The sequence below is a fragment of the Neovison vison genome, chromosome 13 (genome assembly GCF_020171115.1).
Source record: "Neovison vison isolate M4711 chromosome 13, ASM_NN_V1, whole genome shotgun sequence".
Classification (NCBI taxonomy): Eukaryota; Metazoa; Chordata; class Mammalia; order Carnivora; family Mustelidae; genus Neogale; species Neogale vison.
In genome coordinates, this window is record NC_058103.1 from 36,044,357 (window position 1) to 36,059,746 (window position 15,390).

General features: G+C 51.9%; 1 protein-coding gene across 2 annotated transcripts in view; it reads left to right on the top strand.

Moving 5' to 3' along the window:
• Nucleotides 1-15,390, top strand: part of SPTB (spectrin beta, erythrocytic) — an 86,404-nt gene that overhangs the window by 35,887 nt on the left and 35,127 nt on the right. For both annotated transcript variants that reach the window (XM_044229791.1, XM_044229792.1), the window contains exons 3-14: nucleotides 3,755-3,906; nucleotides 5,082-5,255; nucleotides 6,191-6,282; nucleotides 6,723-6,803; nucleotides 7,104-7,219; nucleotides 7,667-7,779; nucleotides 8,542-8,729; nucleotides 10,543-10,660; nucleotides 11,290-11,448; nucleotides 12,176-12,478; nucleotides 13,223-13,373; nucleotides 14,313-15,183. In XM_044229791.1, coding sequence (XP_044085726.1) covers nucleotides 3,755-3,906; nucleotides 5,082-5,255; nucleotides 6,191-6,282; nucleotides 6,723-6,803; nucleotides 7,104-7,219; nucleotides 7,667-7,779; nucleotides 8,542-8,729; nucleotides 10,543-10,660; nucleotides 11,290-11,448; nucleotides 12,176-12,478; nucleotides 13,223-13,373; nucleotides 14,313-15,183 — 2,518 coding nt within the window. The remainder of the gene's footprint in view (nucleotides 1-3,754; nucleotides 3,907-5,081; nucleotides 5,256-6,190; nucleotides 6,283-6,722; nucleotides 6,804-7,103; nucleotides 7,220-7,666; nucleotides 7,780-8,541; nucleotides 8,730-10,542; nucleotides 10,661-11,289; nucleotides 11,449-12,175; nucleotides 12,479-13,222; nucleotides 13,374-14,312; nucleotides 15,184-15,390) is intronic.

Below are 15,390 nucleotides of genomic sequence, written 5' to 3' on the forward strand. Positions count from 1 at the left end.
TTCCATATTCCACTAAAAACCTATTTCCACATGTTTCCTGCTTATCTATGGCTACCCGGCAGCCCCCACACAAGCTCCATCTTCCATGCCTCTCTGGGAACGTCTTGCCTTCCTGGCTCCCCTCCTCTTCTGCCTATCCAAAGGGATTTTCTTCATGAGACACCACCCCCCACCCACCACCCACCTTGACTATTCCAATTAGAAATTACCTCTTTCCTCTTTGGCCCATGACCATTTACTGGATGTGCCATTAATCTGGTAATTAATCCAATATAACCTTGTGATAGCTTTTATATTGTTAAAATGAACTGCCTTTTGGCTCTTATGTGGTTGCAGAATTAACTGCTGTAGGCTTTTGTCTTGTTTCCTCAGCTAGATCATGAGGCCCTTGGGAAGAGTAAGGCTGCCTTGTGTCCCCACAGCATCCAGGACAGGACCCTACACATTGTAATTGCAGTAGTAGTGATGCTAACAGTGATGAGGACTTTAAAGGCTTAGTTTCCTGTGTGCCAGGCACTGTTCTAAACACTTTCCATGTATAAACTCACTTGTTAGTGGATAAATATTTGTTTTGGTATTGTGAGTTTATTTGACCTCAAACCAAACCTTTGAAAACAAGTGTTAAAGAAAGATCACCCAGACACAATATCCAGACACTTGTTCTAGCTGGCTGGTCAGAGAAGAAGGTGAGTTTTCTAGGAGAAGCCCTGACATGTAGGGGAGGACTGAGGGTGGCCACAGCCTGAGAAGGAAAAAAAGAGGAAGAGGAACAGGCAGGAATAGAGATGCCATAAGCTTGAGGGTGGCAGAAGCAGCAGGATTTTCTGAGGCTCTAGCTTTGAATCAGGCTATGCTGGTGGATTTTCTTCTTTCCTGCACTGGCAGGGTTAAGGGTCTAGAAATAAGGTCTGGCCCTGAGCTAGACCTTGCTGAGGCCTCCATTCCACAGAGAGTCCCTGCATGATGGCCCAGGTCCCCTAGGGATAGCAGGCCCAGTGCATGACCATTGCCCCAGCCTGTCCACATTAGCTGGGTTCCCAGCCCGGCTGGCCCTGGGCCACCGCCTCTCCTGCACTTGGAAGGTTCCTGATGAACGCCTGGGCCATGCTAAGAGTGAATGTGCTGAGCATGCTGATGTGGAACAACCAGAGCAAACAGCTAATGGAAATTAATTCCCACCCCTGGGCCTTTTCTCTCCTTGGGATCATCATTAGCTTCTCAGAATCTTTGCCATGTCTCAACACTGCAAAATGTATCAGGGTGCTGGGGATTCTGGGTAATTTCACCCTCGCCTTCAAATAAAAGGCAGCCGAGAAGCTGCCTCCCTGGGCTCTAAACCTGTGGCTCCAACATTTTGGGGTACAGGAGGCTTCATTTGTATGTTCAAAACTGGGGAGATCTAAGGGTAAGTGAGGACACATCTGTACCAATGTACATGCCAGCCCAGCAGCCCAGAGTTAAATCCCATGTCCCCAGCTAAAATAGCACTTCCTTACCCATTATCAAGTGCAAATAAATGGGTTTCAGCACCCATATAATGAAATTCTTGGATTCTTGAAAACAGGAAAAGGAGGAAAGAAGGAAGCACCTTGGGTTTTTGATACACTGATCTCTAAAGGGTCTGAGCATTTCAGCCCCTTGGTCAAAGCTCCACCATCATTTGGGTAAAAAAGGGCTAGCCCCTTCTTTAAACAGATCTTGTTTCCAGGGAAGGCACCATGGGGTTGTGGCTGGTTCTGTTGAATCCCGACATGCCCTGGAATAAATGTTGTTGCTTCCTGTCCAATGCATCATTGAAACTTCAGTTACATTTGACCGAACAGTCCTTGAAATCAGGAAAGTGGTTTAATTTGCTGCCAATAAAGGAGTAAGGAGAGTTTTTCCCCCTGAAACTTTGCCCAGAGGCCCAGTATGAATGGATTGCCATTTTAATTTTACATGTGAGACTTACAGAGGCAGCAGCAGTAATATTCCTCTTTGTGGAAGTCTCATTTCGAGGTCTGCCACTGACTTCTTTCCCTGGGACAGCAGCACTCATCTTTATGATAGAGTGCGTCTGCCTCAAGGATAGGGCTGTCTTTCCCGCCCTTGAGTCCCACCTGCCGCCAGAGCCTAACACCTCGCAGTTACACAGTAAACACTGGCTGAATGAATGAGTAAGTGTTTAAGTGTCTGAGCTCCTAACACTGAAATAGCAGCGCGATAGGAAGGGATCTGACGCCGGGAGCCTCAGGAGCCGCCAGAATTATATCCCGGAGGCCCCACTGGCTGGGCTCCTCTTTTTGTTGTTGTTAAATCAGATTTTTAATAATTTAAAAAGCCAGCCCTGCCCCAGTTGGGGCTCAGCCGAGCCGACATTTTGGGCTGCTCCCAGGGTACTGACCTCGCTCCTGGCCGGGCTGTTCTGAGTCTGCCCTTGCTGTGCCCGAACCCCACACACCCTCCCTGGGGTTCCTCCGTGGCCGTAGGCCCAGCCCCACTGCCAGGCCAGCTCCTGCACCACAGTGCCTGCATCCTCTTGCCACAGACTGTTCACTGAAGTCAGCAGAACAAGAGTTCACCCCTCGTCCCCTCTTCTCTCCCTTTGTTTCTCTTTTCTGCCACTCTCCTCACTCTCTTTACCTTCTACCCCTCCCCTACTCTTTCTGCCATCCCAGCTCCTCCCCTCTCTCCAGCATCTTGTTCAAACTGGACAGATTACCAGCACCTAATTTACAGAGATGCTGAGAGGTACCTCCCCTGAGCTGGTACAGCCTGGGCGAGAAGCCTGGTTTGGCTGACCACTGGTATAGAGTGGGGATGTCACATCCGCTTCTCAGGTCTGAAGATGGAGAAGCCCTGCCTGCCATTCTGGGGGTGAGCAATCCAGCATAACGCAATGGATAGCCGCCAACCCATGCCTCCCTTTATCCCTGACCTCGTGTGGACCACACATTCCCCTTGCCTTGCCTATCATTCTTCTCTGCCTGCCAGGAGCTCTTGGAGGGCAGACAGTTGGTTTTATTTTTATGAATTATCAGACCAAGCCCAAGCCTGCCACCAACAGGAGCTGAATAAATGTGCAGTCGACTACAGTACAGCTCTGGAGCACCTACTGTATACCAGGCTCTGGGTTTTAGGGAGATAGAAGTGAACCAAACAAGATTTCGCTGGGCTGGAGATACCTGTACTCTTCTTGAAGGAGAGGCGGGCTTTCAACTCCTATGAATGCGAAGCAAGTCGTAAACAAGAAATGAGCATTCAAGGGTGAAGGCACACACAGGGAAGCCTAACCTGGCCAAGGGGTCAGGAAAAGCTATTTGGAGAAGCACTACCTCTACAGGACAAATAGGAGTTGGTTGGAGGGGGTGGAGGAGGGGAAGGGCAAGAGGGACTGTTCTAGGCAGAGGGAATGTTGGTTGGATGAGTAGGTGGGTGAACCTGGCATTGAATTCTGAGCTTGCAAGTACAACGGGACAGCATTTTGCCAGGCACAGGAAACAGGTGGCTGAATTAGGGGTGCATACCACAATGCATAGAATGCGGTGGTGGAAGTTATCTCTTTATTGCCTTGTCATGGCACACAGACCCATGTCTCCCAAGGCTACACTCTGATCACAAACATCCCTAGGAAGGGGGTGGAATAGACACTTCAGCCCCCCCGCCAAGGATTGGAGGACCCTGGAATTAAGAGACAACCTTCAGCCCCATGTCACTTTGCACATTGACACTGCCAACCCCGGGCACCTCACCCAAGTCTCTTCTCCCCACTCAGATGAGCGGGAAGTTGTTCAGAAGAAGACCTTCACGAAATGGGTGAACTCGAACCTGGCCCGCGTACCCTGCCGCATCACCGACCTCTACAAGGACCTGCGGGACGGGCGCATGCTCATCAAGCTGCTGGAGGTGCTCTCTGGAGAGATGCTGGTAAAGCCCCTCTGCCCGAGCCCCGTGGCGGGTGCTGTGCCTCCTCTTTAGAAAAGACATGGTCTGGGGGTGTTTCCAGCCCTCCCGGCCTTCTAGGGTTTCATTACTTACTGAGGTGAGATGTCCGTGTGGCTCACTGAGTTCTCCGACCTGTTCTCAGAATTTATCGCCTCTGGGCCATTGCCACATCTTCATGCTTCTCCTGGAAGCCATACACAGCTCTTGATTTGTCTGCTGGGGACTTAGGCCCCTGTGGCTGGCCTGCAGTGGACCCACCTCAGTGTCCTTGTGCGGGCTAAGAGAGATTCTGTTACCCAGCTGGAGAAATTGGCATCCTTCTTAGAACCAAGAGAAGAGCATGGAAGATAATTTCCTGTGTGTTCTATCACCCTTACGAGTGGAAATGTAGTATAGGCCCTCTCCATTGTGACCCACCTGGCAGTGATGTTGCCTCTGGGGGAGAACCAGATTAACATTCAAGTTTTGCTCCGTTACTTCCATCGTAACCTCGGGTCTATCGGTCAAGACCTTTTTTTTCCTTGTTTCCGCCTAAGTATAAAATGATACCTGTACCTGATCCTCAGGGTTTGAATGAAAAGGTACTACATATTCCCATTGTTTTTAACTCCAGGCTCCTGCCTCTTGCCCTGTGTCGAAAGGCCACTAGAAAGAGTTACCACTGGGAACCCTTCACATGATGTGGTTACTCTTGATGGTACCCTCGAGTTTTGGCTGGAGCCATTTGGGGGTGGGGAGGGAAGAGGTTGGATGGTGGGATGGCCTCTGTTACCAGTCACCAAACAAAAAGTCGCTCTTACCACAAGCAGTTAATAGTTCTTAGAACTGTGCCTGGCATATAGTAAGTGCTCAATTAACTATTTGATGTGCCAGTGCTTTTGAATGGCATTTATTACTCCTCAGAAGTCTTTGTTCAGATCTAGGAATAGCACCAATGCAGCCTCATTACAGAGCTTTGGGTGCTAAAGGAAGGGGGTATATCTGAACTTTGCAGGAAGGATGGAGTTGAAAAGCATCAAAGACTGAACATGAGAGTTAGAGATTGGCCAGGAAGGTGGAGGAGGGGATGCTGATGATGGGAGTTGGTCCAGGCTGCATCCACCCCTGGGGCAACTGTGAGGTCCCTCCATGCCCATGGGGCCAATGCCATCCCACAGCCAAAGCCCACGAAGGGGAAGATGCGCATCCACTGCCTGGAGAATGTGGATAAGGCCCTACAGTTCCTCAAGGAGCAGCGTGTACACCTGGAAAACATGGGCTCCCATGACATCGTGGATGGCAACCACCGCCTGGTCCTGGGCCTCATCTGGACCATCATCCTTCGCTTCCAGGTAAGTTCTTGGGGGAGCAGAGGGAGTGGGGGAACCTCTCTGGGCCAGGGCTTAGGAACCTTATAAAATGGTGAATGAAGTGTGAGTGTTTGTGCACGTTCTGGGAGGCTAGAAACTTGTCCTGTGGGGCACTGTTTATAGGAAGAAGTGACCGTTGTCTGCACTGACTAATCGCTGAAGCTTGGGGTGAGCTGTTCAGTCAACAGTGTAGTCTTTTGAGGGAGAAGTTAGAAACCAGTAGCAGGGGTGAGGTCTGGCTGGGAGATCTGATTTTGTCTCTTTCCCTCAACATGTGTAGGTTTTTTAGAATTGTTTGATTCAGAATTTATAAAAACAATATAGAAGATCTAAATTGTTTTTCAATCAGAAACTTTTCTCTTCCCACCCTGAAATTCAAAGTCTGTTACTTGTAAGGAAATTTAGAAAGTACAAGGGAAGGAAAGCAAAGCCTTCCACCCGCTGGCTTGGGGACAGGAGGAATCAGGAGGACAAGGGGGGTAAAGATAGCACGCAACTCACAGACTGAAGATCTCATCCAAGGGGCCCTGGGTTTCCAGTTGTGGATGTGTATGGTTAAACAGTAGTGACCGCGGAACTGAGGAGAATGAAAAGGAAAGAGAAGATACTAATCAAAGCCAATACTTTTCAGTTTTCACATTGTCCCTTACAGGACATTGTGCCTCAGAGGAGGATTTGGTTTATTCTCAGTATCCCATTAGTTATCTAGTTAGAGCTGTCTCCTCCGAATTGAGGAGGACATCCCTGGCCCATTACAGCCAACTAAGGTAGGGAAACAGGCCATGGGGACCCAGGGTTGGCAAGACAGATGGAGAGCTAAGAAGGAAGAAAGAGGGAGGGAGCTTCCCAGGGAGAACAGGAAGGCACAGATCCAAATGCAACTCTCATTTCTCCCTCTCTCGTTCCTGCACCCCTAGATTCAGGACATTGTTGTGCAAACTCAGGAAGGCCGTGAGACACGCTCAGCCAAGGATGCGTTACTGTTGTGGTGTCAGATGAAGACAGCAGGGTAAGCCCTGGGCACCAGTTCACTATCCATTCCCCACCATCCTCCTGCTTCCCCCAAGGACCGCCATAGCCAAGGGTCACACATACCATCGTCCAGAACTATAGCACCTTCAGTGTGACAGATGCAAAACATATCCTGACCTGATTCTTAACCCACTGAGCCACCCAGGCGCCCTCCTGACCTGATTCTTGAAGACCTGGAATTCAGGGTTCCTTCCCAGAATTGCCTGGGTCAGACCGTGGTGTCTGTTGGGTGTGTGAGTGTCTTGGGCCCACCTTACGGAGGAACCTCTTCGTGTAGCTTAATTGCTCTCTGTTGTTGAAGGGGCCCAAGAAGGGATGGATCCATTTCTCTCCCGTGTATGGGTCCCTCAGTTCCGACACTTTCGAGGACCCCAAAATAGTCTGTCTCTTAGGTCTTAACGTTTCTCTTGGATACAGCTACCCCCAGGTCAATGTCACCAACTTCACCTCCAGCTGGAAGGATGGCCTGGCCTTTAACGCCCTGATACACAAGCACCGGTAAGAGGGAGAGGAGGGCTGAGGGCCGAACCCCTGGGCTGCTCGGATACAGCGCACACCGCATGTAGGTCCCTCTAAGCCTTCTCTCACTGTCGGCTTCCCTGCCTCCCTGAAACCCCAGGCATGCCCTGTGCCCCTCCCCCCACGTTCGGGTGCTCACAGCGGTCCCTCCCTTGCTTCTGTCTCCTCCTTCCACTTCTGCCCAGCTGTCTGTCCAGTGTCTTTGCTTCGTGCTGGGGCTGCCCAGTAGGTGGGGGATGCTGCGGCCACCGCCTTTTAGCAGTCTGGCCTTGTCCCCAGGCCTGACCTGATTGACTTTGATAAGCTGAAGGACTCGAACGCACGGCACAACCTGGAGCACGCCTTCAAGGTGGCCGAGCGCCAGCTGGGCATCATCCCGCTCCTGGACCCCGAAGGTGAGCAGCACCTGCTCCAGCCCTTGGCTGCTGGGAGGGAGGCAGCGTTCCTGCCAGAGGGAGCCCTGGGCTGCTGGGGTACTGGGAGGAGTCTGGGCCCGGCGCAGGGCCAGCCATGGACATAGCGAGGGGCTGGTGGCTGGGCCAGCGCCCTGCTCCGGGCCGGCTCTTCAGATCCGTGGTGGTTCCTGACCCTCACCTGGCCCAGCCAGGGGCCCATTTGTCATCTGTGGATCCTTCTTCTTCACTCTCTCCACTCCATTTGTGGTCCTGATATGGAGCTCATCCTCTGGTGAAAATCACAATCACACTTTCATTCTCAACCTCTGGTTGTCGCTTGGCACCTGGAGTTGGATTTCCTGCTGGAGGAACAGGGAGCTGAACCCTCTGAGCCCAACGTTTCCAGCTTCCAGTTGGGTCCTGAGCATGCACCCTTTCCCTTTGCAGATGTCTTCACAGAAAACCCCGATGAGAAATCCATTATCACCTACGTGGTGGCGTTTTACCACTACTTCTCCAAGATGAAGGTGCTCGCGGTAGAGGGCAAGCGCGTTGGCAAGGTACAGAGCTGATCCGCAGGGTGTCACCTTGGTTCCCTGTTTGCCACACTGTGATGCTCCCTTCCTGTCCTGAGAGCTCTGTGCCTGCACCCCAGCTGCAGGGAAGGGAGACAGATCAATCCCCACCACCTTCCTAAGCCAAGCACTGCCACATTAATGGCTCCCAAGCTAAATTCCAAGGCAAGCTGCTGGTCTGTCCTGAAAAATATCCTGGGCTGGAGCTCTGATCCCCTCTTCCCCATCTCCTGAACATTTCCACAGGACACTATGGGCTTCTATGTATTAGTCTGTTGTGGTTCTGGGCCTCTTCACTCGTGGTGTATCGGGAACCCAACCCACTGTACAGACCCTCTTGCCAGATTCCTTTCCCCTGCCAGTCCACAGCACCCCAAGGGTAGAGACCATTTCTCATTCACCCTTGTGTGCCTGGTGTTTAGCAGAGGCAGTGCCTAGAAGCCTTGGATTCCTAATAATGCATTTTAAAATGAACAAAACCTCAGCCTTCCTCGTGGCTGATGTCCTGGCCCAGCAAATTTACCAGTCTTTTATAGGGTTGGGGGAGGGGTGGAGCTGCCCATGAACCCCAGCGGAGCTAGATTAGCAATCTTGCCTGTCCCCTCCTCCTGCCTTAGCAGTGTTATTGAGCTCAGGGAACAAACCCAACATGGAACACTCCGGCTTCACGATGAAGGTGGCCCCACCAGTGGCCTCACTGGTGTCATTGATCTTCTGATAAGGATCAGTAATAAAGTGATTCCGCAGGTCATTGACCATGCCATTGAGACGGAGAAGATGATTGAAAAGTATAGTGGGCTGGCCACAGAGCTGCTCACGTGGATTGAGCAGACCATCGCCGTCCTGAACAGCCGCAAGTTTGCCAACTCCCTGACGGGCGTCCAACAACAGCTACAGGCTTTCAGCACCTACCGCACCGTGGAGAAGCCCCCTAAGTAAGGGCCTGGGCTCTGGGAGGCTGGGCATTCGTGGCTAGGAGCCTGACTGCCAAAGGCAGAGCCAGGCTCTGGGCCTTGAGCAGTATACCCGGAGGTGTAACCTAGAAACGAGAGAGCATCACATTTGTCATCTCCTTCATCCCCATCTTGCTCTCCTGCTCCCAAGCCATCAGCTTGGAGGAAAGGGGCATTGATGAGTAACCAGAGAAAGTACTAGAAAGTTTCTCTCTGAGAAACTCAGAAGCACTGATCTGTGCTTTGTTATCTGGTAATGATCTCTGTATCCACAGCCCCAGGGCTCTCTGTAGGGGTCTTGCTGATGACCAGGCACATCCTGTTTCTCTCCAATCTGTCACTGCTCATCAACAGAGCATGTGGGGACCTCTCAGGACCCCTTCTTCACCCCAGTGAAACCCAGTGAGGGGTCATGTGCTCATATGTCTGCACAACCACACCCATGCATGTGCATGCGTGCACAGACACACCCATAGGCACGTGTACAGGTGGACACACAAACAGAGGGGGCATTCCAGCTCATCTGCCCTTAGCTTGTCCAGCTTTTCTGAAGCAAGTTTCTAGCTCATTGGTGTTACCCTTGTCCCTGTTCCTTCCCCTTACCTCCCACACTTCATTCATGACTCTCCAACAGGGAAAGGTGAGACGCGGAGTCTAAAATGTACTATAAGCAATTAACTGATTTCTGGCCCAACACTAACCCACTTTTAAAGTCCTAAATTCAGTACAGATAACCTCCTCTGGGCTTCTTTCAGGCCGCACACCATAGGGCCGAGTAGATGGTGCTCTGGGCCGAGTAGATGATGCTCTGGGCCCCAGCCCTCTTGAAATGACTGTGAGTGGTCAGTTCTGTTAGGCTGGCCTTGGGGTGGGGACCTGGTCGACAGCCCATCTTCGACTGCTACGTGGGAGGTGCAGAAGTAGGCAGATACTGGCGTCCATGCAGAAATGTAAAAGCATGCAGTTCCCTTGAGCTGAGCCTCAAGACATTCATCCTGCTGTCGGTTCTCATCTACACCTGCTATCGGCCTGGAGCGCAGCCTCTCCTCGCCCCTCAGAAGCAGCAGGCCTTTAGGACTTGTCCGGATGGCTGCTCATTAGTACTCAGGTGAAAGTTGCTTTCAAGACAGTATGTCCTCACGTGGCTAATGTTCCTTCTAAGGTTTTATTGGCTAGCTCAGTTAAAAAAAAACAACTAGGGCGCCTGGGTGGCTCAGTGGGTTAAGCCGCTGCCTTCAGCTCAGATCATGATCTCAGGGTCCTGGGATCGAGTCCCGTATCAGGCTCTCTGCTCGGCAGGGAGCCTGCTTCCTCCTCTCTCTCTGCCTGCCTCTCTGCCTACTTGTGATCTCTCTCTGTCAAATAAATAAATAAAATCTTTTTTAAAAAAAAGTAAAAAAACAACTAAAGAGCTAGTCAGAAGTCTTCATCATTCACAGAACAGGGAAGAGCTTTCTCTGTTGCTTGGTAAAACTCTTGGTGTCTTCAGGAATTTCTAGAATCCTCCAGTTAGCCATTCCCCTGGGGAAGCAGATGATAAGTAAACACTGTGGAGGCTCTTGTGTTTTTTCTGGTTTGTATTTTAAAGACTCAGCCCCTAGTAGATCACCATTGGTGAGTATGATAGATGTTTTAACAGGTAAATTAACCTATATATCCTCTTTATTTTTTGTTTTTAAAGAAAATATGTTTCACTATCGAAGCTCCAAGATATGCCAGGGTTCCATGTTGACTAGCAAAAAATTTGGCAATGGGGACCTCGACACTAATCTCCCTCCCTCTGTTTTATCGACAGGTTCCAGGAGAAGGGGAATCTGGAAGTCCTACTTTTTACCATCCAGTCCCGGATGAGAGCCAACAATCAGAAAGTGTATACCCCTCACGATGGGAAACTAGTGTCGGACATCAACCGGGTACAGCTGTGTTTTCCATTATACATTGCCAGCGGGGTAGCTGAGTTTCTGACAAGGGGGCAGAGAATGGTTACTGGACAGGGTTAAACCAAGCCCCTTTCTGTTGGTATTATTAACTACACATGCTGGCTATTTGGGGGTACTCTCTGAACCTAGTTCTGAGAGGTCCAACACCACGCACTGTCCATTAGCTCAGCCCTCTGCTCAGATGCCCAGAGTCCATTTTTGGAGCTAGTTTTATAGCTTAGTCTCTATAGATTCCTGAGTTTCTCTGACTATAGAATGAACATTACCTGCTTATGACACATTCGATATTTCAGGGATTGGAGGCTTTGCACCACTTGGACGTTCTAACACAATGAAAGTAGCCATGAGTCAGTGAGAATGTACTGAACACCCACAGAGACAAGTAACGTTATATCAGGCCAGCAGTCTAAGGCAGGTTTAGGGGAGGAGGAAACTGGGAAGTCAGGACCAGTGCTCCCCAAATCTTTGGCAGCCAAACGATTTGCTGAACTTCAGGCTCTGCCTGGATTCCTGAAATCACTCAGTGTTGGGTAAAAGAGATGGAACCCCCAAATCCAGGTGTGCCCCTGTGCCCCAAGAATTCTCATCTATCCCCCACACAGGCCTGGGAAAGCCTGGAGGAGGCTGAGTATCAGCGGGAGCTGGCCCTGAGGAATGAGCTCATTCGGCAAGAGAAGCTGGAGCAGGTGGCCCGGCGCTTTGATCGGAAGGCTGCCATGAGGGAGACATGGCTCAATGAAAACCAGCGCCTGGTGGCTCAGGTAGTGGGAGACACGCAGGACATGGCAGGCAGCGGAAGCTTTCCAGAGCCCCCCGCGGTCAGCGGGGCTGGAAACCCAGCTTGCTTCTTGGTGGCAGCCAGATGAGCCCTGCCACAGGCCTTGCAGCCCTGGGTAGATCCAGAGTCACGCTTGAGGAAGAACTCTCCACGGACTCTGGCCCTGAGGGCCAGGTCAGATTCCACTAGCTGAAAATTGACCCCGGGGATGTGCGCCGTAAGAGCTTCTGTTGCTTCCCACTTAAGAGTCTGGACCCAAAAGTCCGGGCAGGGCAAAGCCAGTGTTGTGAGAGAACTAGAGAGTGCGTGCCTCGTTGATCACGTGGGGGCGAGCCATGTGCTTACAGATGCGGGGCTCCTGAGTGAGCAGTGGCCCCTTCCTGCCCAGAATCGGGCAGTTCCTTCCCAGGCAGGCGGCAAGCGCCAGCAGGCCGCCAGAGTGCTCTGTGAGTGACTCACACACAGCATTCCCGCACGCATGGCACAGTGAATAAAATTATGAGCTGCTTTTCAAGGTTCCTGTAAGACATGTAGTCTTTGGAACTTGGCTCTGACAAGATCAGCTGAAAAAGACAGCGCAGAATGAGCTCCTCGGCAGTGGGTTTTCCCTTCAAGCCACTGTTCAGAAGGGGCCCACCATTTCTCTGTGTTTAAGGGGACCAGCCAAGGGGGGCCCGAGTAAGTTGCCTGCTTTTCTCCCCATGGGCCAGGATAACTTTGGGTATGACCTGGCAGCTGTGGAGGCCGCCAAGAAGAAGCACGAGGCCATCGAGACAGACACAGCTGCTTACGAGGAGCGGGTGAGGGCCCTGGAGGACCTGGCCCAGGAGCTGGAGAAGGAGAATTACCATGACCAGAAGCGCATCACAGCCCGCAAGGACAACATCCTGCGCCTGTGGAGCTACCTGCAGGAGCTGTTGCGGTCCCGGCGCCAGAGGCTCGAGGCCACCCTGGCCTTGCAGAAGCTCTTCCAGGACATGCTGCACAGCATTGACTGGATGGACGAGATCAAGGTGCGCCCCGGAGGCTGCCCGTCCCCGCACTCCCGTGCCCCTGACCCCACCTCCATGCTGGGGGGTGCGGGTGTCCTGCAGTTAGCGCTGCTTCCTTAGATGCCTCCCAGCCAAGCATGACCCTGAGCCAGCATGGAGAAACTGAGGCACTGCGGTGCCTGTCTGCCTCCACCTAACAACTGCTTGGCTCCCTCTGCTCCAGACAAGTCACCAGCCCAGGTCCACAGTATTTCAGGTGATCGAGACATCTTAGGTTCATGGTAGCACAGGTGCCAACCTACAGGACCTAGAAATGATAGACCAGAATCAGGAGTTCAGAGAATCAGGCTCTGAGTGATCACAGTTTGAGTCTGGTTCGAATCCGGACCTCCCAGCCTAGGGGCAACCAAGAAGTCTGAATCTCCTCTCCCTCCACCACAGTGGGTCTCACCGAGGATGCCCAGCAGACCGACCATGGAGCTTTCTTAAAATACACATGCTCAGGCCCCAAACCTTGAGACAGATGCAGGAGATCGAGTATGAGGCTTGAGCTTCTGAAAAACGTTCCATGCCTGGTTCTGAAAGGCACTCCCAGTAGGAGGTCCTGTTCTGTAGCTTCCACGCTGAGTGGCAACCATTTTCCAGCTGCATCTGACTCCCAGGCCCAAGTACCACGGACACTCCTTTTGGAGGCGTCTCTTCACCTAGCAGGTATGTGTCTTCACCTCTCCTCGTCCCCTCTACCTGGTCTGTCCTCTTTGCCAGGCTCACCTCTTGTCTGCCGAGTTCGGGAAGCACTTGCTTGAAGTCGAGGACTTGCTACAGAAGCACAAGTTGATGGAGGCTGACATCGCCATCCAAGGGGACAAAGTGAGGGCCATCACCGCAGCCACACTGCAGTTCGCCGAGGACAAAGGTGAGGCCGCAGCTCTCTCTCCATCCCCGAGCTCAGCGTTTTAGCACCCGAGCTTGGATAAGTCTCCTAGCTTTAGAATTCTGCTTCCTCCATCAGCTAATGGTGCAAGAAAGAAGCTTGAAGGAAAGTGGAATTCTCTAGGGAGCAGGCAGCTGCTTGGGTCATCTGATCAGAAGGCACTTAGAAGCCCTAACAAGGCATCATCTGCCTTTCATTCACTCTGCTAGTTCAAGATACAACAGAGACAATCTAGGTTTCTAGCCTCGGGTCTTTTTGTTTTTTTTAATTTAAATAAAGTTTTATTTAAGCAATCTCTACACCCAACGCAGGGTTCAAACTCATGATCTGGAGATCAGGAGGCCCACACTCTTCCAACTGAGCCAGCCAGGCACCCCTCTAGCTTTGGGTCTTAAGTAAAAGAAGTTGTTGCCTTCTTGAAGAGTCATCTTGAAATTTGGGCCTTTTTATTTTGTTTTATTTTATTTAATTTAATCTTGTTAAATTAATAAGATTAATTTATTTGAGAGAGAGGAGGGACAGAGGAAGAGGGAAAGCGTTTTAAGCAGACTTTGTGTAGCGCTCAGAGCCCAACATGGGGCTCAATCTCATGACCTTGCGCTGAAATCAAGATTCAGATGCTTAACCGACTGTGCTCCCAAGGTTCCCGTGTGTCTGAGCCCTTGAAAAAAAAAAAATTCTTGTTGTGCATTTCTACTGAGAGCAGACCCAACTTACTCGTGAAGTGTAAGTGAGAACACTAACTAATTATAAAGAACCTGGCCTGCCATCTGAGCAATTGCCACCCCCCCACACGTAATCCCACAGCCCCCGTGAGATGGCAGGTTCTAGATCATGTGGTTCTAGCCTAGCAGCTGACCTAAAGTTTGCCCGCAAGCAAAGCCTGACCTCTTTTGTCTTCCCTTCTCTCATTCCTCCCAGGATACCAGCCTTGTGACCCCCAGGTTATCCGGGACCGTGTCAGCCATCTGGAGCAGTGCTTTGAGGAGCTGAGCAACATGGCAGCCGGGCGGAAGGCCCAGCTGCAGCAGTCTAAGCGACTCTGGAAGTTCTTCTGGGAGATGGATGAGGCGGAGAGCTGGATCAAGGAGAAGGAACAGATCTACTCTTCCCTGGACTATGGCAAGGACCTGACGAGTGTGCTCATCTTACAGCGCAAGCACAAGGCCTTCGAGGATGAGCTCCGCGGGCTGGACGCCCACCTGAAGCAGATCTTCCAGGAGGCAGAGGGCATGGTCGCGCGGAAGCAGTTTGGGCACCCACAGATTGAGGCCCGAATCAAGGAGGTGTCCGCGCAGTGGGACCAGCTGAAGGAGCTAGCCGCCTTTCGCAAGAAGAACCTCCAGGATGCCGAGAACTTCTTCCAGTTCCAGGGGGACGCTGACGACCTGAAGACCTGGCTGCAGGACGCCCACCGGCTGCTCTCAGGCGAAGACGTGGGGCAGGATGAGGGGGCCACGCGGGCCCTGGGGAAGAAGCACAAGGACTTCCTGGAGGAGCTAGAGGAGAGCCGCGGGGTGATGGAGCATCTGGAACAGCAGGCCCAGGGCTTCCCCCAAGAGTTTCGGGATTCCCCAGATGTGACCAACCGGCTGCAGGCCCTCCGGGAGCTCTATCAGCAGGTGGTGGCCCAGGCAGACCTGCGTCGGCAGAGGCTGCAGGACGCCCTGGACCTGTACACGGTGTTTGGGGAGACAGATGCCTGTGAGCTGTGGATGGGGGAGAAGGAGAAGTGGCTCACCCAGATGGAGATCCCAGACACACTGGAGGACCTGGAGGTCGCACGGCACAGGTCAGAGCCTGACTTTCTCTTCCTTACCTCCCTCCACTATGGCCTGCACTCCACCCCCTGCCTAGGGTGGGAACCACCTCTAGATCAGCAAGGTTCTCTTTGAGAGGTGATGGGATGCCCTTTATGGCTGAGGCTATGCACCAAAGTCACGGGTTTTAATCAGCCTCTGTGGCTTTCGGTCCTTTACCCTGTGGGGCCTTCCTTAAA